This window comes from Lutra lutra, chromosome 13 (genome assembly GCF_902655055.1).
Source record: "Lutra lutra chromosome 13, mLutLut1.2, whole genome shotgun sequence".
Classification (NCBI taxonomy): domain Eukaryota; kingdom Metazoa; phylum Chordata; class Mammalia; order Carnivora; family Mustelidae; genus Lutra; species Lutra lutra.
The window spans coordinates 81,949,041-81,974,526 of NC_062290.1; the positions used below are offsets into that span (position 1 = coordinate 81,949,041).

General features: G+C 40.6%; 1 protein-coding gene across 1 annotated transcript; it reads right to left on the reverse strand.

The window, feature by feature from the left end:
- Window positions 1–93: 93 nt before the first annotated feature.
- PSMD5 (proteasome 26S subunit, non-ATPase 5) lies at window positions 94–25,430 on the reverse strand. Its single transcript, XM_047701009.1, has 10 exons — window positions 25,120–25,430; window positions 18,063–18,207; window positions 16,967–17,080; window positions 16,396–16,524; window positions 13,146–13,255; window positions 12,083–12,225; window positions 11,007–11,198; window positions 4,301–4,410; window positions 3,361–3,501; window positions 94–910 (listed from the first exon to the last, which is right to left on the reverse strand). Exons 1-10 carry the CDS (start codon window positions 25,290–25,292, stop codon window positions 653–655), a joined length of 1,515 nt encoding a protein of 504 aa, XP_047556965.1. The 5' UTR covers window positions 25,293–25,430; the 3' UTR covers window positions 94–652.
- Between the last annotated feature and the right edge of the window lie 56 nt (window positions 25,431–25,486).

Genomic DNA, 25,486 nt, shown 5'->3' on the forward strand with positions numbered 1-25,486 from the left:
GGAATCTTCCTGCTTTAGGATGTTAGCAATCCTTCCAAACCACAACAGAATAAAAGTCAATGACAAACAACAGAAAAAGCAAAGAACACTAGAAACATTTTTAAAAGATTTATTGTCCATCTTCCAAAGGGATATAATGGTAACAAAAAACCCAAAGACATCATATTAAAAGTATTTATTCTTAGTATGGAGAACATAATTTCAAGATTCCATATTGTTTTTCAAAGACTATTTATACTCAAGACTTTGACAGTGTAATCAGAAAGGTGAAAGGACCAAAAAGGAAAAAAAAAAAAAAAGTGGTAAAGCGAATTCAGAAACAATTTGGTTCCATTCCATCTGAAGCAGAACTTTAAATAAGACATTAAGTCCATGAAAATTTTCTGGGAGAACAAAAACACCATCTTCTTGGAAAGATTAAGGCAGTCAAAGGAATCTGAAAAATACCCGGTGCCATGAAGACCAAGTTTGCCTGCTTTCCTGGTTCCACACTATGCTTCCATGTAGAAACACCACAGACGTAGTGATATATTAACATTAGATACTCCACGATAATTCTGGGGGAAGGGAAGCCTCTCTTTTGTAAAATACAGGTGAAATCAAATGCCTTATGAGAAGTTTTGGTCAAAAATGGTCTAGACTCTAGAAGGAATCATTCAGCTCCTTCCACAGCTGTTGTGGAAATAGGTTTCACGTAGTATGGACCTTCGCTCAGGTAAGTTCTGAGCCTCAAATAATTTGGGTTCCCAAAGATTTCTGCAATTGTCTTGGAATTGGCAAGTGCTTTCACCAGTTCATATTTGGCATCCTTTGAAGCTTTATCGTGCTCCACAGACCGGTCCATCACATATTCCACAAACCCTGGACTATTAAACATAAGTTTCTGAGCCCAGGGTTGGTTTGCGATGGCCTGAAATGGAAAGCAGAATGATTATAACTCCTCTGAGCCTTAAGAAGTTAAATGTGTTACTTGGATAGCACATTAACCATAAAAATGTTACTTTTGGGGCCACTTGGGTGGCTTGCTTAGTTAAGCCTTTGACTCTTGATTTCAGCACAGGTCATGATCTCAGGGTCCTGGGATTGAGCCCCACGTCAGGCTGCATGCTCAGCAGGGAGTCTGCTTGAGATTCTCTCTCCCTCTGTCCCTCCCCCAACTCACACTCTCTCTAAAATAAATAAAAATAAATCTTTAAAAAAATGATACTTTTGCCTAAATAAATTCCCCTCCGAAAATCTAACTTAAGAAAATAATCTAGGGGTGCCTGGATGTCTGAGTCAGTTAAGCATCTGACTCTTGTTTTCGGCTTAGGTCATAACCTCAGGGTCATGAGATTGAGCCCAGTGTTGGTCTCTATCCTTAGTGTGGACTCTACCTGTCCCTCTCCCTCTACTACTTCCCCCACTTGTGCTCTTTGTCCCTCTCTCTCTTGCAAATGAATAAAATCTAAAAAAAAAAGATCTAAATATTAAAAAGCTTTGTTTACAAAGATGTATATCATAGGGTGAAAGTTATAAATGTCTAATAGTGGGAGGGACAGGTAAGTAAACTATAGTATAGAGCAAGAAAAAATTAAATAAACATTAAGCATGTTTATAAAGGGGGTGCCTGGGTGGCTCAGTGGGTTAAGCGTCTGCCTTTGGCTCAGGTCATGATCTCAGGAATCAAGCCCCACATCGGGTTCTCTGCTCAGCAGGGAGCCTGCTCCCTCCCACCTCCTGCCTGCCTCTCTGCCTATTTGTGATCTCTCTCTGTCAAATAAATAAATAAAATCTTTTTTTTTTTTTAAAAAGAATGTTTATAAAGAGTAGGTAAACCTATGATATTAAAAAAGTAGATCCAAATTATATACATGGCATGATTACAACAGTGGAAAAATAAAAACAAAAACTAGAGAAGAAAAGACTACCCTGAAGAAACTCTCATACCTGTGCACAGATAGTTTTGAGAATGTTCATTGTAGTACCATTTGTAATATAGAGCTACTGAAATCTTCACTGATAGGAGAATGATTCACTGTGGCTATACAATGAAATAGTGACTTTTTAAAGAAAATAATTTATTTATTTATTTATTTATTTATTTATTTAGAGTGCAAGTGGGGGAGGGGCAGAGGGAGAGAGAGAATCTCAAGCAGACTCCACACTGATGGCAGAGCTCAATTGGGGCTTAAATTCAGGACACTAAGATCATGACCTGAGCTGAAATCAAGAGTCAGATGCTTAACCGACTGAGTCACCCAGGCACCCCCGAAATAAAGACTTTCTAATTGCCACTTTTAATATACACAAACTTTAGAAACATAATGTTGAAAAGAATGATATGAACAGCATGATACCATTCACAAAGTTTAAGAATATACAAAATACTGTAATTCATTTAAAGATACACACATATGTAGCAAAAGTATAAAATCATGCATAGGCTTGTTAACCCCACGACAGTGATCACATCCAGAAAGGGAGGAAGGGGGCGGTTGGCAGAGATTGGAAAGTGTTACTGATGTCTGAAATATTTCACCAAAGGGCGCTGGGTGGCTCAGTTGGTTAAGTGTCTGCCTTCGGCTCAGGTCATGATCTCAGGGTCCTGGGATTGAGCCCGGCATCAAGCTCCCTGCCCAGAGGGGAGTCTGCTTCTCCCTTTTCCTCTGCCCCTCCCCTCGCTTGTGTACTCTCTTGCTCTTGCTCTCTAATAAATAAATATAATCTTAAAAAACAAAACTTCACAAAAAAAAAGTAAATAAATACTAACACTAAAAGGAAATACACAAAACAGGTCTGACTTTAAGTGATTTCAAAAATTTCTACTTAATGTTTACCAGATTTTAAAATAATGAATAAACAGCTTTTATGAGAGCTGACACAGCTTAACTCAACCTTGTGGGTTTGGGCAAAGCTTGCTGAAGACATACCTGAGCTAGTCCTTTAAGAATAAGAGGTTACCAAGCAAAGTTGGGGAACACTGTTGAATGTAGAGGGCCCAAAAAGGTCCAGAGATGGGAAGCAAGCAGTCTGATGTCACTAGAGCATTAAGTGCCAGAAGGGGAAATGGCAGGAAATAAGGCTCAGGAAGAGGACCAGGGCTGGGTCAGTAGAGGGTTTGTGTGATGGCAGATAAGGAATCTGGAATTAATTCTGTGATCATAGAAACCTAAAGCTCTGCCATTATACCCGATACCTTTAACTGAAACAATCGTTTACACATCTGTTTCCCTCATTAGTCCACACTAAGCACATAGGGCAGAACGTGCACTATGCGCTGGTATATCTGCATGGCAGAGGTACTGGCGCATTCTAAGTACTCACGTGCTGAACTAGCTTTGTACCGGAAGGACCTGTGAAAAAGAAGAGGATGCGTACCGTGAACACTTTCAAGGCAGCACAGTGCAGTTCAGGGAAGGGTTGATTACTGATGCCACGGAAGAGCTCCAGCGGATCCCGAGATAAAGAAGAAAACCAGGATTCTGTCATCCGCAGGAGGTCATCAGTCTGCTGCTCTGGCTACAGGACCGAAAGGAAAAATCTCAAGCCTTTGGAAGTCAGGAAGCCTGGGTCTGACGGCACATTGTCCTGATTTTGCTCCGTGATCTCTGCTAAGTCTGGAGCACACTTTCCCAAACCTGGCTCACACTTCCCCAGTCGTTTTTCATTTTCCTGATGGGGTTGATTAGGCAAACTCTAGGGTCCTCCCTCTCCAGTTCTGACCTGGCTGACTCCACTTTAACTTAAAAATTGTCACCAGGGGGACGCCTGGGTGGCTCAGTTGGTTGGACGACTGCCTTCGGCTCAGGTCATGATCCTGGAGTCCCGGGATCGAGTCCCGCATTGGGCTCCCAGCTCCACAGGGAGTCTGCTTCTCTGACCTTCTCCTCGCTCATGCTCTCTCTCACTCTCTCTCAAATAAATAAATAAAAAAAAAAAATCTTAAAAAAAAAAAAAATTGTCACCAGGGGTGCCTGGGTGGCTCAGTGGGTTAAAGCCTCTGCCTTCAGCTCAGGTCATGATCCCAGGGTCCTGGGATGGAGCCCCGCGTCAGGCTCTCTGCTCGGCAGGGAGCCTGCTTCCTCCTCTCTCTCTGCCTGCTTCTCTGCCTACTTGTGATCTCTGTCAAATAAATAAATAAAATCTTTTAAAAACCAAAACAAAAAAAAACTGTCACTAGTCATATACCGAGGGTTATCTTCTTTTACTAAAAGTTGAGTAACATTTATATTAAGTTAACCAGTATTTTGTTGATTTATACAGATTTATTCTCCCAAACATATCCCACTGTCCTTCATTAACTTCCTGATTTACTTACCGGTATATAAAAAATCGACGAAATTGCATCCAAACACCTAATTTTGAGCTCTGTCGAGGCATTCTTTGCTTGATATCCTATTTTCATGAGCAAGCGTTCAAAGCGAGTCCCTTTGAAGGATAACAAAATGTTTTTTATTGTGATAAAATTAATATTAGCCAATTTTAAGTATACAGCTCAGTGGCGTTAAGTACATTTATATTGTTGTGCAATCGTCGTCATTATCCATCTCCAGAACTCCATCATCTCAAATCAAAACTCTGTATTCATTAAACAGTAACTTCCCATTTCCCCCACCTCCATCCCCTGATAACCAGGATTTTACTTTCTGTCTCTGCATATTCAACGACTCTAAGTATCTCTTATAAGTGGAATCATGTAATACTCCTCTTTTTGAGTCTGGCTTATTGTACTTAGCATAATGTCTTCAAGGCCCCTACGTGTTATATATCATGTATGAGAATTTCATTCCCTTTTTTGGTTCACACTGGTCCATGCCCAAGGTGTGGGGTTTTAACTCATGACCTGGAGATCAAGACCTGAGCTGAGATCAAGAGTCGGACACCTAACCAACTGAGCCACCTGGGTGCCCGTCATTCCTTTTTAAGATTGGATGTTTCATTGTATTGTATGCACCACATTTTGTTTATGCACTCGTCCATCAATGAACAGGACTGTTTCTATCTTCTTGGCTATTATGAATAATGCTGTTACGAATACAAGTGTACAAATAAATTTTGAGTCCCTTCTTTCAATTTCCTTGGGTGTATACCTAGAAGTGTATTTGCTGGATCATAGGGTAATTTTATGTAAATTTTTAAAAAAGATTTTATTTATTTATTTTAGAGAGAAAGAGAGAGTGAGAGCACACTCAAGCTGGGGAGAGGAGCAGAAGAGGAGGGCAAGAGAGGGCAAAAGAATCTCCAGCAGACTCCACACCGAGTGTGGAGCCTGATGTGGGGCCCAATCTCAGGATCCTGAGATCATGATCTGAGCTGAAACCAAGAGTTAGTCTCTCAACAAACAGAGCCACCCAGGTGCACCTCTATGTATAATTTTTTGAGGAACCAACCACCATAATGTTTTCCACAGCAGCTGTACCATTTTACATTCCCACCAAATATGTACCAGGGTCCCAATTTATGTCCTTGTCAACACCTGTTATTTTATGTTTTTGTTATCTTTTTTTGGTCATTAATAGCATCCAAATGGGTATGAAGTGAACAATGGGATTTTTTTAAAAGTATGCTTTCAGGGGTGCCTGGGTGGCTCAGTGGGTTAAAGCCTCTGCCTTTGGCTCAGATCATGATCCCGGGGCCCTGGGATCGAGCCCCGCATCGGGCTCTCTGTGAAGCAGGGAGCCTGCTTCCCTTCCTCTCTCTTTGCCTGCCTCTCTGCCTACTTATGATCTCTGTCTGTCAAATAAATAAATAAAATCTTTAAAAAAAAAAAAGTATGCTTTCATATACTATGACCTCTACCAACCTAAACCAACACAAAAATTAAACATGCAGTCAGAGACTAAATGACAAACCTAAAACACACATTTGTATGTAATACAGTATATATATATATATATAAGACAAATTACAGAGGATTTGGAATCAAAGGACCTGGATTTGAGTATGAGTTGCCCCACCCCGTCTGTGTGATCTTAAAAGTTTTCTTAACTTCTCTGAATTTCAGCTACCTTATCTATAAAAAAAGAACACCGGAGTATGCTCTTCACAGGACCATAAAAGGATTACATGTCATAGGTAAAAGCACTTAGAAAAGTATGTATCACAAGGATACCGGTTGTGATACACAATAGCATTTTCAATTTTCAATTCAAAATATATGTCATGAAGGTTTTACAGTGCCCATATTATTTTTTTTTTGCCCATATTATTTTCTGTATAGAATTCAGAGTGCTTTAATATACTCATGGATGTACGTTGCCTACAAGAGACCCATCTGGAACCCAAGGATACATCCACACTGAAAGTGAAGGGATGGAGAAGCATCTTTCATGCCAATGGGCCTCAAAAGAAACCTGGGGTAATGATTCTCGTATCAGAAAATTAGATTCTAAACTAAAGACTGTAGTCAGAGATACAGAAGGACACTACATCATTCTTAAAGGGTCTATCCACCAAGAAGATCTAACAATTGTAAATATTTGTGCCCCCAATATGGGAGCAGCCAACTAAATAAGACAACTGTTAATCAAGATAAAGAGTCATATTGATATGAATACATTAATAGTAGGGGATCTTAACATGCCACTGTCAGTAACAGACAGATCATCCAAGCAGAAAATCAATAAGGAAATAAGAGACTGAATGACACATTGGACCAGATGGACCTCATAGATATATACAGAACATTCCATCCTAAAACAACAGAAAACTCATTCTTCTCGAGTGCACATGGAACTTTCTCTAGAATAGACCACGGACCACACACTGGGTCACAAATCAGGGCTCAACTGATAGCAAAAGACTGAGATTATTCCCTGCATATTCTCAGACCACAATGCTTTGAAACTGGAGCTCAATCACAAGGAAAAGTTTGGAAGGATTTCAAACACTTGGAAGCTAAAGAACACCCTGCTTAAGAATGTTTGGATTAACTAGGAAATCAAGGAAGAACTTAAACAATTCATGGAAACCAATGAGAATAAAGACACTTTGGTTCAAAACCTATGGCATATGGCAAAAGCGGTCCTAAGGGGGAGATACATAGCCATCCAAGACTCCCTCAAAAAAACTGAAAAATCTAGAATACAAAGAACTGAAGAATCAACAACAAATTAAGCCAACCCCCCCCACACAAAGAGAAATAATCAAGATTAGAGCAGAGATCAATGAGATAGAAACTAGGGATACAGTCGAACACATCAATGAAACTAGAAGCTGCTTTTTTGAAAGAATCAATAAGACCGATAAACCACTGGCCAAATTAATCCAAAAGAAAAGAGAGAGGACCCAAACTAATAAAACTATGAATGAAAAGGGAGATCATGACTAACACCAAGGAAATAGAAACAAGCATCAGAATTTATCATCAACAATTATATGCCAATAAGTTAAGCAACCTATGGATGCATTCCTGGAAACCTATAAACTTCCAAAACTGAATCAGGAAGAAACTGACAACCTGAATAGACCAATATCTAGTAACAAGATTGAAGCAGTGATCAAAAACCTCCCAAAAGGGGCGCCTGGGTGGCTCAGTGGGTTAAAACCTCTGCGTTCGGCTCAGGTTGTGATCCCAGCGTCCTGGGATCGAGGGCCACTTCGGACTCTCTGCTTGGTGGGGAGCCTGCTTCCCTTCCTCTCTCTCTGTCAAATAAATAAATAAAATCTTTAAAAAACAAACAAACAAACAACCTCCCAAAAAACAAGAGCCCAGGACCTGACAGATTCCCTAGAGAATTCTACCACACATTCAAAGAAGAAATATCTATTCTCCTAAAGCTGTTTCAAAAGATAGGAAGAGAAGGAAAACTTCCAGGCTCTTTTTATGAAGCCAGCATTACCCTGATCCCCAAACCAGGCAAAGACCCCACCAAAGAAGAGAATTTCAGACCAATATTCCTGATGAATACAGATGCCAAGATTCTCAACAAGACCCTAGCTAACCGGATCCAACACTACATTAAAAAGGTTATCCACCATGACCAGGTGTGATTTATCCATGGGATACAAGGGTGGTTCAACATTCGCAAATCAATCAATGTGACAGAACGAATCAATAAAGAAGAGAGAAGAACCCTATGGTCCTCTCAATTGATGCAGAAAAAGCATTTGACAAGATATACCATCTGTTCCTGATTAAAACAATTCAAAGTATAGGGATAGAGGTAACATCCCTCAACTTCATAAAATCTACCTATGAGGGGCGCCTGGGTGGCTCAGTTGGTTAAGCAACTGCCTTCGGCTCAGGTCATGATCCCGGAGTCCTGGGATCGAGTCCCACATCGGGCTCCCAGCTCCATGGGGAGTCTGCTTCTCCCTCTGACTTCCCCTCTCATGCTCTCTCTCTGTCTCTCAAATAAATAAAAAAAAAATTAAAAAAAAATCTATCTATGAAAAACCCACAGCAAATATCATCCTCAATGAGGAAAAGCTCACAGCCCTCCCTTTGAGATCAGGAATATGACAAGGATGTCCACTCTTGCCACTGTTGTTCAACATAGTATTAGAAGTCCTAGCAACAGCAATCAGACAACAAAGAGAAATAAAAGGTATCCAAATTGGCAAAGAAGAAGTCAAACTCTCTGTCTTCACAGAATTCACAGACTCCACCCCCAAACTACTTAGAACTCATACAGCAATTCAGTAATGTGGCAGGATACAAAATCAATGTACAGAAATCAGTTGCTTTCTTATACACTAACAATGAAAAAATAGAAAGGGAAATTAGAGGATCGATTCCACTTACTACAGCACCAAGAACCATAAGATACTTGGAATAAACCTAACCAAAGAGGTAAAGGATCTGTACTCGAAGAACTACAAAACACTGATGAAAGAAACCGAAGAAGACACAAAAAGATGGAAGAGTATTCTATGCTCATGGATCAGAAGAATAAACATTGTCAAAATGTCTATACTGCCTAGAGCCATCTATACTTTCAATGCCATCCTGATCAAAATTCCACAGGCACTTTTCAAAGAGGTGGAACAAACAATCCTAAAATTTGTATGGAACCAGAAGACACACTGAATTGCTAAGGAAATGTTGAAAAAGAGAAACAAGACTAGGGGCATCACGTTGCCTGATTTTAAGCTTTACTACGAAGCTGTGATCACCAATGATCACAACATGGTACTGGCACAAAAACAGACACACAGACCAGTGGAACAGAGTAGAGAGCCCAGATATGGACCCGCAACTCTATGGTCAACTAATCTTCGACAAAGCAGAAAAAAATATACAGTGGAGAAAAGACATTCTCTTCAATAAATGGTGCTGGGAAAACTGGACAGCTATGTGTAGAAGACTGAAACTCGACCATTCTCTTACACCATACACAAAGATAAACTTGAAATGGATAAAAGACCTCAACCTGAGGCAGAAATCTATCAAACTCCTACAGAATAACGTAGGCAGCAACCTCTTGGACATCGGCCACAGCAACTTCTTTCAAGACACGTCTCCAAAGGCAAAGGAAACAAAAGCGAAAATGATCCCTTGGGACTTTGTCAAGATCAAAAGCTTCTACACAGCAAAGGAAACAGTCAACAAAACAAAGAGGCAACCCATGGAATGGGAGAAGATATTAGCAAATGACAGTACAAAGGGCTAATATCCAAGATCTATAAAGAACTCCTCAAACTCAACACACACAAAACAGATAATCACGTCAAAAAATGGGCAGAAGACATGAACCGATACAAAGAAGACATACGAATGGCTAACAGACACATGAATAAATGTTCATCATCACTAGCCATCAGGGAGAGTCAAATCAAAACTACATTGAGATACCACCTTACACCAGTTCGAATGGCCAAAGTCAACAAGACAGTAAATAACAATTGTTGGAGAGGATGTAGAGAAAGGGGAACCCTCTTACACTCTTGGTGGGAATGTAAGTTGGTGCAGCCACTTTGGAAAACAGTGTGGAGATTCCTTAAGAAATTAAAAATAGAGCTTCCCTATGACCCTGTAATTGCACTATTGGGTATTTACCCCAAAGACACAGATGCAGTGAAAAGAAGGGCCACCAGTACCCCAATGTTCATAGCAGCAATGGCCACAGTTGCCAAACTGTGGAAAGAACAAAGATGCCCTTCAACGGACGAATGGGTAAAGAAGATATGGTCCATATACACAAGGGAGTATTACGCCTCCCTCAGAAAGGATGAATACCCAACTTCTGTATCAACATGGATGGGACTGGAGGAGATTATGCTGAGTGAAGTAACTCAAGCAGAGAGAGTCAATTATCATTTAGTCTCACTTACTTGTGGAGCATAAGGAATAACACGGAGGACACCGGGAGATGGAGAAGAGAAGTGAGTTGGGGAAAATGAGAGGGGGAGACAAACCATGAGAGATTATGGACTCTGAGAGACAAACTAAGGGTTTTGGGAGGGTGAAGGATGGGGTGAGCCTGGTGGTGGGTATTGTGGAGGGCACGTATTGCATGGAGCACTGGGTGTGGTGCATAAACAATGAATTTTGGAACACTGAAAAAAAAATAAAATTTTTTAAAAAATGATACTCATGGATATGCCATAAAGTATCACTCTTAACAAAAAATTTCTAACAAATTTTTGTTTCTTTTTCTTCCTGAACATTACAAACATAAAACAAATATGTGTTTTCATTAAGTAGTCACAATCCCAAGAAGCAGTTGTTTACTCTTTTTATGAATGAATGAGGAAAACAGGGCCTACAGTAATTAAGTCAGTGTTAGAACTGGGACATGAATGCAGGTCTGACTCCAGTCCACGATCTCTGAACCATGAATATTATCAAGGAAGGTGTAGAGGGGACACAGTGCTTGGTCTAGCCAAATAAAAAGATAAACAAAAATTCATTAACAATTACGAGACTTTCTAGGGATGACTCCAAAGTCACAGTAAAAAGACTGTCCTCTCTAAGAGTAGTTTCTACAATGTAGCTAATGCACCAGCAAGTGAGCTTATATATTTAATTCTTGCCAAAAATGAAGATATCTCTAAAGAAAGCCAAAATAATTCATACCAACCTGTTTTTTGTAAAACTTGTTTCCCTTCAACATTGGATCCCAGGATTCCAATTGTGTCCACTGCTACACCAATCATGGTGGGGTCCTGACTTTCTGTCATTTCAAAGACTTTCTCCACAAAGATAGGATAACGCTCACAGATCTGTTGAGGACTATCCATGATAGCCAGATTTCCAAAAAACTTCACAAATCCTAAAGATATTTACAAAAATATACGTTAATAGAGGAGGAAGACCATACAAATTGTGGGCCCGGTGCTTTCCCAGGGATGGTAATAAACTACCGGCCAGGAAGGGGAAAATGGTTATAGTACTCTACTCGGTTGCCTGGCAATCAGACCGCCTATAAAGAGATACTAGAAGACCTATGATGTGTGTTCCTGAGAACAGAAACCCCAGGTTGTCAGTGGAGCTGAAGTCAAACACTGAAACACTATCATATGTAGGGGGAAGAGCAAAGAACAAGGACCACTGGATACAAACTCTAGAAAAGCAAGTTTGGAATGCTCGTTAGGAAGAAATTTTTTTTTAAAGTAAGCTCTATGCCTAAATGTGGGGCTGGAACTCACGATCCTGAGATCAAGAATCGCATGTTCTACTGACTAAGCCAACCAGGCGCCCCAAGAAATTTTTAAACAGAGATGTTCACTGGTGAGGTAAGCAGGCTACCTAAGGAAGGAATACAGTTCCAGTTTCTGCAAGTGCTCGAGAAAAGCTAATTAGCCATATCCTAGAACAGCGTGGCTGGACTAGATCCTGTATTAGATAAAGATTCCGAAAGAGATTTGCTGAATCTGTGAAATATACTGTAAATGTCAGTAGTAGTATTTTTATTTATGTTGCTTTTGACTGAGGTTTGAAGGAAACTATCCTAATGCTCTAAAAAGCAATGGTATTTCCAGCAAATCAGAATTAAAAAGGCATGGCTCCCACGGCAATACGTTGCACCTCATTAAGGGCCTGCAGGTATCATCTAAAGGGAATCTGCTCTAAAGAAAATAATCCCTGGCCTTTCCTGTCAGAGATAACTCAGAAAAAACATATACCATCATCTTTACAGAAACCAGTATTTCTTACCTGGCAAATAGAAACTAGAGAAAGGGTCTGAATCTGCCCCAACAATTATATTAGAAATCTGATCAATTACTCCTTCTTGAGCAAGGTACTGTCGTCCATGATGAGTATATGCCAGTGATGTCACCATTTCTATACAGGTGGCTCTGAAATGCCAAGATTTTGCATATGGTTAACATAGTTTATAAACTGTTCTCATAGGCTATGTTACTTAACTCTTTTAATCGGAATGTCAGTAACCTGGCTCTACTTTTCAGATGAGGACACAAGGATGAGAAAATTGCAGTGATATGTTCAGAATCACATTGTTATTACAAGATAGAGTTTAGACTTAAATTTTGATCTGACTTGAGGCCCATTACTATTTCCACTATAACAGACCTGCTCTAAAGAATTTTTCTTAATTTTTATTTTGAAATGTCATGCATATACAAAAGTAAAGAGATCAGTGCAGTATGCCCCCATGTACCCATAATCCTGATTGCATAGCCATCAAGATTTTGCCTTACACAAAGCCTTTTTTTTTTTTTTTTAAGATTTTATTTATTATTTGACAGAGAGAGACACAGAGAGAGAGGGAACACAAGCCCAGGGAATGGGAGAGGGAGAAGCAGGCTTCCCGCTGAGCAGAGAGCCTGACGCGGGGCTTGATCCCAGGATTCTGGGATCATGACCTGAACCAAAGGCAGATGCTTAACGACTGAGCCACCCAGGTGCCCCCTTACATAAGATTTCTAACAACGTTTTACTTTTCATCTTTTTCCCTCCATTTTTGCTGAATTATTTTAAAGCAAATTCTAGTCATCTAGCCATTTATCTCTGCGTATTTTGGTACGCATCTCTAAAAAACATGAACATTTCCTCACACAATTACGTCATTTCCACATATTTTAAAAATTGATCAAAGTGCTCGGTATCAGGGCAACTGGGTGACTCAGTAAGTTACGCAGCTGACTTGATTTCAGCTCAGGTCATGATCTTAGTGTTCTGGTTACTAAGTCCCAAGCTGTTCCTTGGACCTCCAAAAAAAGACATTTTGCTTTAAGAGCTCTCTCAACCAACATACCTGACCAGCACATCCTCCCCAGTCAGCTCTCTGAGGAGCTGAGTTACCAATCCACTGGTGGTACAGTAGGTTAAAGATTCTGGTGACACGGAAGAAATCTCCACAATTAACTGAACGAAAAAGAAACAGAAAAGGCAAAAAGGTCAGAACAGCCCCAAATCTGTTAGATCTCATTTTTTTAAAATAGTTAATTGGATTTTTATAACCAAACAGGTTTTCTTGTCCTTTCTCAGATTCTTCTGATGACAAGATGAAATGAAGCCTCTTCTAACATAAGGAAGACTCTACTCTTTTCAAAATTCCCTGGCCCAAGGCCTTAAATACTACTTTTTTTTTTGTTATGTTCAGTTAGCCACTGTATAGTACATCATTAGTTTTTGATGTAGTGTTTTATGATTCATTAGATGCGTATAACACCCCATGCTCATCACAACACGTGTCCTCCTTAGTACCCATCACCTTGTTACTCCATCACCCCGTTCGTCTCCCCTCTGAAACCCTCAGTTTGTTTCTCGAGGTCCATAGTCTCTCACAGTTTGTCTCTCCCTCTGATTCCCCCCTTCATTTTTCCCTTCTTCTCTTAATGTCCTCATGCTACTCCTTATGTTCCACAAATAAGTGAAACCATATAATTGTCTTTCTCTGCTTGACTTACTTCACTTAGCATAATCCCCTCCAGTTCCATCCATGTCAATGCAAATGGTGGGTATTCATCCTTTCTGATGGCTGAGGAATATTCCGTTGTATGTATGTACATATATATATATACCACATCTTCTTTATGTATTCTTCTGTTGAAGGGCATCATGGCTCCTTCCACAATTCAGCTATTGTGGACATTGCTGCTATGAACACTCGGGTGGATGTGCCCCTTCTTTTCACTACATCTGTATCTCTGGGGTAAATATCTTGTAGTGCAATTGCTGGGTTGTAGGGTAGCTCTATTTTTAACATCCTGAGGAATCCTCAGACTGTTTTCCAGAGCGGTTATACCAGTGTGCATTCCCACCAACAGTGTAAGAGGGTTCTCCTTTCTCCGCATCCTCGCCAACATTTGTTTTTTCCTGTCTTGTTAATTTTTGCCATTCTCACTGGTGTAAGGTGGTATTTCATGTGGTTTTGATTTGTATTTCCCTGATGGCTAGTGACGTTGAACATTTTTTCATGTGTTAGATATCATTTTAAATTAAACACAGGACTAGGCACTTTATATAACTGAATTTTTTTAAAAAGTCCATTACTTGTCTCCATAAGTAGAGAAACTTCATAAAACATGTAAGAATTACTTTGGCACATAAATACTCTACTATATCTGATTGTATCTGTACCTTTTTTTTTCCTTAAGAAATCATCAATTCATCAATCAGGGTACAAAAGCCTAAATCAGCAAAAAGATGGTTATAAATCATTCATTCATTCATACATTCTATCAGTCAGTCATTCACTTACTCATTCCACAAGGTTGTCCTGAGGGCTTATGGAGAGAAATAGGACACTGAAGGATTTTAAGCAGAGGAATGACAGAACCAGATTTGAATTTTTAAAAGATCATCCTGACAGCATGTGAAAATAGACTAGTGGTGAGAGATACTGGTAGTTTAGACTAGGCTGGTGGTGGCTGAATCGAGGAAGAGAAGTGCATGCTTTAAGTAAAACTGGCCCCGTGTGATGACCTAATGGTTATGTAGCAGGGAAAACAAGGTCTCACAGAGAATGAGCTCAAGGTTTAATACCCAACCATGTTGACTATGATACAGGGCCAGGGTGTTGCAGCTAGTTTTGATGGGAGCATGGGCTGGGTAAGAAACCACAGGAGTTTGGTTTGAGCATGAGTGTGAGGGGCCCAGGATACATAGGTCTAAAGAGAAAATAGTGAGTAAGCTGTTGGGACATGAGGGTCTGAGCTCAGAAGAGAGGTCTGTGTTGGAGGTTTATGGAGTCATCCCATATAGATGGGAACTGAAATCATAAGGTGAATAAAAATGCCTAGAAATGAATATACAGTGAGAATAAGGTTCAGGAAATCACCTTCATGAACTCCACCCATTAAAAGTTCAATAGAGGATAATGAGCCAGGAGACTGAGAAGAAATAACCAGAGAGGCAGAAGGGAAACCAGGATAGCATGGTATTAAGACATGCAAAGAAAGTGTTTTGAACAGGGAATTAGACTGTCAGCAGTTCCATTTTGAATATGCAGTCTATTAACTGTATGGCCTCAGTCAGCTACTCCATCAATAGTGAGGTTAAACTGGGAGAAGGAGAGGAGAAGGGTGTTGGGGGAAACTGGGAGGAGGAGACGAACCATAAGAGACTGTGGACTCTGAGAAACAAACTGAGGGTTTTGGAGGGGAGAGGGGTGGGGGGTTGGGTGAGTCTGGTGGTGGGTATTAAGAAGGGTACGTATTGCATGGAGCACTGGGTATGATGCATAAACAATGACTCTTGGAATACTGAAAAAATAAAGATAAAAAAAATAGTGAGATTAGGGGCGCCTGTGTGGCTCAGTGGGTTAAAGCCTCTGCCTTCAGCTCGGGTCACGATCCCAGGGTACGGGGATCAAGCCCCATATCGGGCTCTTTGCTCTGTGGGGAGTCTGCTTCCTCCTCTCTCTCTGCCTGCCTCTCTGCCTACTTGTGATCTCTGTCAAATGGGTAAATACAATCTTTTTTAAAAAAAATAGTGAGGTTAATGATGATCATGTATAGTGTTTACTATAAAAACTGAAGACAATATATGTGGAGATTTATCACAATGTTAAGTATAAAGTGGGTGCAAATGAGAGTCATTTCTTCATCTTACTACTATAATCATTTCAAAGTCTAGTTTTAACATTATCTCCTTTATTATAGTACTTTATGTAGTGCACTGTAAATAGTTTTTATATGACTGTCCCACATACTAGGCTGGTTGTTCAGCCCCACATCCCCAGCATCTAATATAGGGCCTAACACACCCAATAAATGCATGGCAAACAAGCCATCTTGCCTTCCAGCGTGAGCTCTATTGCATTCTGAATTGTAGGCCTCAGAAAGTGTGCTTTTAGGGATGCCTGGGTGGCTAGGTTGGTTGAGCGTCCCACTCTTGATTTCAGTTCAAGTCATGATCTCAGGGTTCTGAGACTGAGCCGTGCGTTGGGCTCCATGCTGAGCTGGAAGACCGCTGAAGATTTTCTCTTCCTCTCCCTTTGCCCCTCCTCATGCACTCCTGCATTCACTCTTGAGAAAAAAAAAGCATGCTTTCAGTCTTACCTCATACACTCTGTATCGAACAACATCATTTGTTTTCATTACCCTTTTCACATCATCCAGCAGATTGCTTTCAAATAAAGCCTCCAGTCCAGCTTGGGTTAGTGATATTCTTGATAAGGACTTAATGGCCTTATAAGGAAAGAAAATACCTCTTAAATCATAAATGTAGACTATTAATATCTACTTCATGAAATTGATGTGAAATTAGTGAAATTAGTGTGTGGAATGTATCTTGCACAATGAGCACTCACTATGTTTTAGCTATTATTATTTAAAACTGAAAAAGATACATAGTATTCCCTCTAGAAAACAATGATGTAATTTTGTTGTCTTCTCAAGCGACCTAATATAAGCTCCATGATGGATACTTTGGATATGTGCATCCTAGAAAACAGAAGGGGTTTACTGGTATTTATCTGACACCATTTATTTATCTGATACCATCTATATGAGTTTAGGAATTCAACTATACAAATCATTCATCCTAAACTTTCACCTCTCCATCCGGAAGGGCTTCTTTTGTTTATTAGGATACTCTTTGTGTTTAAGTTGATGGTTCTAGGTGACTTACCACTTTAGCTACAGACAGATTGTCTCCACCAATACAATAAACGATCTGTTTTAGTAATTCAGCGTTATTTAGAATCTCAGTAACAGCTTCAGAATTTTCAACAATTCTTCCAACCTAAAATAAAAAAGCAATCAGAAACTTCCTTAGTGTTCATTTATCTTAGGAGTTACTGATTACAGCTATAAGACAAGCCATTAAAAATTCCAAATGACCCAAATTCATTAAAGCTGACCACACTCATGTATAGTCACATTACTGAAAAGAAAGAAAAAAAATTAACAGTAAAAAGTTGACACTTCAGTGACAGAAGACAATACAAATTCTAGTTCTATCCATTTGTAGCTGTACTGACCTCGGGCAAATTAACTAACTTCTTTGAACCTAATTTCTTATCTGTAAATGAGGATACAATGCTTAATTGAAGGATATTATGATGATTGAAGGAGACTAAAGAGGGAAAGTATCTACTATGGTGTCTAGCACATAAATGGTTAGAGAATCAATCAATACTTTCTCCTTTTCTGTTGAACTCATACTTCCAGAGGAGAAAAGGAGAAACAGTACTTGAATGTCTACTGAATAACTAACTGCTTGGGCGCTAACAACTTAACAAGATAATCCTCAGCAGCAGCTCTTCACCTGAATAGTAGAGTAGTTTGGTTACCAGGGTTCTAAGAGTCACTGTCTTAATTCTTGCTTTAGTGACCTTTACAAGAGTACTTTTTCCATGCCACTATAATAAGACCTACGATGGCAATGACTTTCTCTAGACTAGAAGCTCCCTGAAGGAAGAAATAGGCTTTATTTATCTTGGTAACTCTAACAGTATATGGTACAACGCCTGGCATGTAAAAGGAATTCAGTCAGTATTTGATGAATGAGTATTTCAGATAATACTTACTAGAACTCCTTCCTCTAGCTTGGATCCTCCTGGTTGTAGTTAGCTATGCACACTGGAATAGACTAGATACTTCCTAGGCACAGACAGATCCTGTTTTCTTCATCTCTCTGTCTTTGGCACCCAACACAGAGCTAGTCCAGAGCAGGTGGTCATTAAATGTCAGTTCCCTTATTATGTGCTAGTAAAACTTCATACCTGGGATAGAGTGAGAATTTTTACGGAATCATTGGGGTGAGTCAGTCCCCTCTGAAGGTCAGCCCCGAGGTTCCGGGCCACATGAACTGGCTCCACAGCTTGGAGCAATCTCTCCAGAATGGATACACACAAAGTGGTCTGTTCCCTAAAGAAAACATCACAGATCTCATTAGTTTGTGTCCTGCCAGGTATGAACTAACAACCTATTAATATCTGAAGCCTGGCTCAATGAGGATCTTCTCCACACAGACTTTCCTTTAAAATACTAACTTCAGGGGCACCTGAGTGGCTCAGTCAGTTAAGTAACTGTCATCTTCGGCTCAGATCATGACCTCTGGGTCCTGGGGTCAAGTCTCACCCCCATGTCAGGCTCCCTGCTGGATGGGGGCCTCCCTTTCCCTCCTGCTCATGCTCTCTTTCGTTATCTCTCCCTCTCTCTCAAATAAATAAATAAAATCTTTAAAAAAAATACTAACTCCTATTAATTTATTAAACATTTACTAAGTACCTATTATGTGCCATGCCTGTGCTGGGGCTACAAAGAAGGATAATATATATTCTCTGGCCTCAATGAACTCAGTCTAATGGAAAATACAGAAGAACAGAAAGGCAACTATAATTAGGTGGATAAATGTTAGAGGTTGGGGTTGGAAGCTACGGGAGCTCAAAAAAGAACACAGGGATTAGGAAGCCCTCCCAGAGGGGTAACAGCTGAGCTAAATTTTAAGAAAAAAAGTGGGGATTACCTAGGAGGACAAAAGTGTTCCAGGTAGGACACATGAAGAGGAACAGAGGAATAAGGAAGTGTTATACATTCAAGGAAGTACAAGGGGGAAGAATGGGAGAGAAGTGGGGAGAAAGGAAAAGGGGGTGTATGAACGGGGAGCAATAAAACAGGAAAGATGCACAGAAGCCAGATTTTGATGGGTCTTTTTTGTCATGCTACAGAACTCAGACTTTTTCCAGAAAGCAATGGCAAGCCAAGAAGTGTTTTGTTTTTGTTTTTTTTTTAAGATTTTAATTATTTATTTGACAGACAGAGATCACAAGCAGGCAGAGAGGCAGAGAGAGAGGGGGAAGCAGGCTCCCCACTGAGCAGAGAACCCGATACGGGGTTCGATCCTAGGACCCCGAGACTATGACCCGAGCCAAAGGCAGAGGCCCAACCCACTGAGCCACCCAGGCTCCCCCCCAAGAAGTGGTTTTAAGCAGAAAGTAACATGATGAGATCTGACTTGAGGAAGTCACTCTGCATTAGTTAGAATTTTTCAGTTAGAAGGCAGGTGATAAGGGAATGAAACGAGGGAATACTAAGGAGGGATGGAGAAGAGGGAAAAGATTCAGGAGCAATTAAAGAGGTAAATTAATCAGAACTTGATGATTACCAGTTGTGGATAAAGAAGATGTTTCAAGAATAACTTTCTTTTCTATTAATGGGCAGCACAAGTAAATAGTCCGGGCACTCATATACTGTTAATAGGAGGATACAATTAAACTGATACAGTTTTTCTTTTCTTTTCTCCTTTTAAAAATCTTATTTATTTGACAGAGAGAGACACAAAGAGAGAGGGAACACAAGCAGGGGGAGTGGGAGAAGGAAAAGCAGGCTTCCCGCCCCTGAGCAGGGAGCCTGATGCGGGGGTCGATCCCAGGACCCTGGGATCATGACCTGAGCCGAAGGCAGACGCTTAATAACTGAGCCACCCAGGCGCCCCTGACACAACTTTTCTAAAAGTTGATTAAGCAATACATAGCAAAAGCCCTAAAAATGAACATAACCTTTTTAACTTAGAGATTCCACTTTGTATAACTACACCTAAGGGAATAAGTAAGAATGTTTATTATGACAAACCATAAGTGACTCTTAATCTCACAAAACAAACTGAGGGTTGATGGGGGGAGGGGGGTTGGGAGAGGGGGGGTGGGATTATGGACATTGGGGAGGGTATGTGCTATAGTGAGTGCTGTGAAGTGTGTAAACCTGGCGATTCACAGACCTGTACCCCTGGGGATAAAAATATATTATATGTTTATAAAAAATAAAATTAAAAAAAAAATGTTTATTATGCCCAAGATAACTGAAACTGTATGTTTACACAAGAATTTGTACATGGACGTTCACAGCAAGAGAAACAACCCAAATGTCCATCAATGAATGGATAAACACAAACCAGTTTTATCCATCCCATGGAATATTATACAACATGGATGAAGTGTGGAAATACTATGCTAAGTGAAAGAAGCCAAATATAAAAAAACTTCCTTTTGATGATGATTCCATTTATATGAATGTCCAGAACAGACAAACCTATAGATTCCTGGTTGTCAAGGACTGGGGGGATAGAGAAGAGGAAGGGGGAGGAAGGACTGTTAATGGATATGGGTTTCTTTTCCTTTTTAAAAAATTGCGACTGGATATACCACAGAATTTACCATTTTAACCATTTCTTTAATGTACAGTTCTGTGCATTAAAGTTCATTCACATTGTGCAACCATCACCATCAACCACCTCTAGAACCTTTTCATCTTTCCAAATGGAAAACTCTGTATCTGTTTTTTTTTTTAAAGATTCATTTATTTATTTGGTAGAGAGAGCACGAGAGAGCATGAGCAGGGGATGGGGGCAGAAGGCGAAGGAGAGGGAGAAGCAAACTCCCTGCTAAGCCAGGAAACCCAACATGGGAGTCGATCCTAGGACCCCAGGATCATGACCTGAACCGAAGGTAGACAGTTACCTGACTGAGCCACCCAGGCGCCCCAAACTCTGTATCTTTTAAACACTAACTTCCCAATCTCCCCTCCCCTGAGCCCCTAGCAACCACCACTCTACTTTCTCTCTCTATAAATGTGACTACCCTTGGTGACTCATCTAATTGGAATCACACAGTATTGTCCTTTTGTGACTGGCATTATTTCACTTAGAATGGTGTCTCCAAGTTTCCTCCATGTTTTAACATGTATCAGAAGTTCCTTCCCTTTTAAGGCTGACTAATACTCCCTTGCATGTATATACCACACTTTGTCTATTCTTCTGCTGGTAGATACTTGAATTGCTTTGTTATTGTAATTTCAATTTGCATTTCCCTAATGACTAATGATGTTGAGTATCTTTTCATGTGCTTATTTGCCATCCATATATCTTCATGTTCAAATATTTTGCCCATTTTTAAATTGGATACTTTTCTTATTACTGTATTTTGAGAGTTCTTTGTATATTCTGAATACAAGTCCTTTATCAGAATATTCTTTGCAAAGATTTTTCTCCATTTTTGACTTGCCTTTTTATTCTCTTAACTGTGACCTTTGAAGAGCAGAGTATTTAATTTTGACGAAGTCCAATTTATCAATTTTTTCTTCTATGGATCTTGCTTTTGGGGTCAAACCAAAGAAATCCTTGTTCAATCCAAGATTAAACAAACAAAAAAAACCTCTCCCAGGTTTTTCTTCTAGAAGTTTTATAGTTTCAAGTTTTATATTTAGGCTTATAATCTCTCATACACTGTTGGTGGGAATGTAAAATGGTACAATTACTTTGGAAAACAGGCAGTTTTGTAAAAGGTTAAATATACACCTACCATATGATCTAGCCATTTCACTCCTAGGTGTTAATTCAAAGAGAAAAGAATATGTCTATGTAAAGACTTGTACACAAATATTCATAACAGTATTATTTGTAATAGAGTCAAACTGAAGACAGCTCAAATGTACACCAGCAGGTAGAGAAAACAAATGTGGTACATCTAGACAAGGGACTACTACTCAGCAATAAAAAGGAATGAAGTATTCATCCACACCACACATGGAAAAATTTTAAATAATTATGATGAATAAAAGAAACCACAGTACATACTGTGGGATTTCATTTATATAAAACTCTTTTTAAAAATTTTTATTTATTTATTTGAGAGAAAGAGAGAGCAGAGCAAGAAAGAGGGCAAAAGCTGGGGGCAGGAGCAGAGGGAGAGGAAGAAGCAGACTCCCCCCTACTGAGCAGGGAGCTGGACATGGGGCTTCTTCCCAGGACCCTGGGACCATGACTTGAGCAGACGCTTAACCAACTGAGCCACCCAGGTAATCCCTCAAATTGTTTATTTTATTATGTGCAGTTTATTTTATTCAAGCTACATTTTTAATAAAGCTATTTATTTTTAAAAGCAGCCATAGACTGAACAGTGTAGTGCATAAATTTCAGGTCACATGTGGCCCTTTTTACTAAAGAGCCAAAGAGTTAATCACATAATCAATCTCCATGTTGCAAAGCAATAATCTTAGGACTTACTTCATATTACAAAAACTCCTGTCAAGTTTCTAGATATACATCTATTAGGTCAGATTCTGAACCAATATATAGCAACCTGGGTGGTTTTGCCAGGATAACAGAATTAGATCTAGAGAATGCCAATCTACTATCTGTATAAGAATTATTCCCACAAATTGCAATTGGTACCTGCTATGTACCCAGTTCTGAATCACCCTGTTTTAAAATTTCCATTAAAATTGTTTCCTTGGGCACTGTTCCTTCATTAGGCAAAACACATCCCCCATGGACTTTATTCTTCAAACTCCCATTCATTTCACTTCCTACTCTATCTCTGGTAACTTACGGTATGACTTTTTTTTTTAAATTTTATTTTTTATAAACATATAATACATTTTTATCCCCAGGGGTACAAGTCTGTGAATCGCCAAGTTTACACACTTCACAGCACTCACCATAGCACATACCCTCCCCAATGTCCATAACCCCACCCTCCCCAATCCCCCTCCCCCCATCAACCCTCAGTTTGTTTTGTGAGATTAAGAGTCACTTATGGTTTGTCTCCCTCCCAATCCCATCTTGTTTCATTTACTCTTCTCCTACCCCCTTAACCCCCCATGTTGCATCTCCTCTCCCTCATATCAGGGAGATCATATGATAGTTGTCTTATGGTATGACTTTTGAAATTTTCTTCATCCATGATATAAAGTGGTTGGACTAGGTGGCCTCTTTAAAATTTATGAGAATAATCTTCTATTTGACATATATTGTACTATGTGCTACTCCCTAAGAGAGAGGCAGAGATGAACAAAATATGTCCCTTGCATTCAAAGAATTTTCAAATGAGAAGTAAACACATAAAGAACTATAATATAATGCAACAGTGTCAAGCATCATTAACAGAAATAATGATAATGTCTCCCAGGAGGTCTGAGAACAGGTCACTTGAAACTGGAGTGGACAAATGAGACTTTTTGGAGGTGACAGCACTTTACCTGGGCTTTCAAAAATGGAAAATATTGGGCGCCTGAGTGGCTCAGTTGGTTGAGTGACTGCCTTTGGCTCAGGTCATGATCCTGGAGTCCCTGGATCAAGTCCCACATTGGGCTCCCTGCTCGGCAAGGAGTCTGCTTCTGCTGCTGACCTCTCTCTCTCTTTCTCTCTGTCAGATAAATAAATAAATAAAATCTAAAAAAAAAAAAAAAAAAAAAAAAAAAGAAGGACCGGCATGAACGAAGTTAGGAAAATGCCAAGTCATGCTCAAGGGAAAGTAAAGGGGGCCACATGGTAGCTGAAGCAGATGAAATATTTGTACAGGAGTGGAGGGAAAAGATGAGGCTGGAAAAGTACATGGAAATATACTGTAAGGGCCTAAATGCCAGAAAAAGAAGTCATGATTTCACCCTGTGGACAATGGGAAACCATGGATAAGACTTGGGACAAATGACCTAAGAAGTTAACTGTGGTTGCTGTGTGGGAAGAATGTGTTGGACAAGGAAGCTTAAAGGCAGTGAGTCAGACTAATGCAAGAGATCTAGCAAGAGGGAGAAAATAAGGGCCTGAATTAAAGAGGACAGAAAAGAGATATTTCATAAGCAAAACCAGATAATGTTAACTAATGGACTTAATGAAGCATAACATGTATAAAAAAGGGAGGATATAGCCAAGAAAGCCCCTGAAATTAGCCAGTGTTGATCCAGTGATTTTTTTTTTACCTTTTCAAGGACACGGATCACTTTTACATTTCTGGATCACAAACATTTGTAAACTGTTTTCAATGATCAAATGCTCAAATGCAAAGTGCTTTTTTTTTTATTTAAAGATTTCATTTATTTATTTGACAGACAGAGATCACAAGTAGGCAGAGACGCAGGCTCCCTGCTGAGCAGAGAGCCTGATGCGGAGCTTGATCCCAGAACACTGGGATCATGACCTGAGAGGAAGGCAGAGACTTTAACCCACCGAGCCACCCAGGCACCCCTGCAAAGTGCTTTTTAATCGAACCGTACAGATGTGCATAAAATGAAAAAAGTTGCCATCCTAGGTCCCACTTCTGTATTAATAGGTTCTGCTGTACCTTTCAGATATTCTCAATGTTACAATAGTCTGTGTAGTGGGGGGGAGGGGCAGCGATTGAAATCCTTAGAAACATTACACATAATGAAACCATACTCCTATAATATTCCTTTTTCATTCAACAACATGTATTAGAGATTTTTCCATGTCCACATATATAGATCTACCTCAGTTTTTCTACTAGCTGCACAGGGTTACACAGCGATGTATCCTAATTTATTTCCAACCCCTTTTAATGGATATTTAGACTGTTTCTAGTTTTTTGCTGTCACCTTCTGTCATGCATCTCTCTCTCTCTCTCTCTCTCTCTCTCTCTCTCTCTCTCCAGGACATTTCGAGTGCGAGCATACCTGCCTGTTCCATGCCTACGGATCAAAAGATACGTGAATTGAAAATGTGGGTGGGCCTTGCCAAATTGCCAGGACAGGACCCTTTCTTAAGAGGACAAGAGTCTCGAACCCGCACACTCGATTGCGGAGCCTCCTCCTACGTGGGCAGCCTCGCTTTCCCTCTCGATTCCCGTTTCAAGGATGAAGGCAGCGAGGCCGGGCGGCGGCCAGGGGCACACAACTCAAGAGGCTGGACCTGCGCGCCGGGTCTGACCTCCCGACCCGGGGTCCCCTCCGTTAAAGTGTCACCGATTTCCTTACGCTCCCTGCGACCGGGGAGAGCCCCTCCCCTCGTCCCAGCCACCCCCGTCTCCGTGCTTGGGGTCGTCTCACCGATGGTTCTCGTTGAGCAGGGAGAAAAGCGGGCCGAGGCGCAGTTCCGCTGCCTGCTCGCGGAGCTCGCTGAGCGGCACGGTCTGCAGTACCGAGTGAAGCGCACGCAGCTCCTCCAGCGGCGCTTCCAGCCGCGACACCTCCCTCAGCAGCGCCAGCGCCTGAGCAGCCATCGCGCCCCTCCCGCCGGGGCTCGCGGGTCCGCCGGCTTCCGGCTCGCGGCTCGCGGCTCCCACGTCCCGGCGCGCCGCTCCTAGCCTCGCGAGATCTGCGGGGCGCAGCCTCCCTTCCCGGGGTTTCGGCCGGGACTTCTAGCTGCCCCGGCCTCACCAATAGCGATGTGGGGCCGGCGGGCAGCGCGCGCGCT

Excerpts from the sequence above, each read along its gene's own strand:
- PSMD5 (XM_047701009.1), bottom strand. The coding sequence starts at position 25,292 with ATGGCTGCTCAGGCGCTGGCGCTGCTGAGGGAGGTGTCGCGGCTGGAA. Across the intron at positions 16,525-16,966 it reads ATCTGTCTGTAGCTAAAGTG|GCCATTAAGTCCTTATCAAG; the intron begins GTAAGTCACCTA and ends TTTCCTTATAAG. Across the intron at positions 13,256-16,395 it reads TTCGATACAGAGTGTATGAG|TTAATTGTGGAGATTTCTTC; the intron begins GTAAGACTGAAA and ends TTTTTCGTTCAG.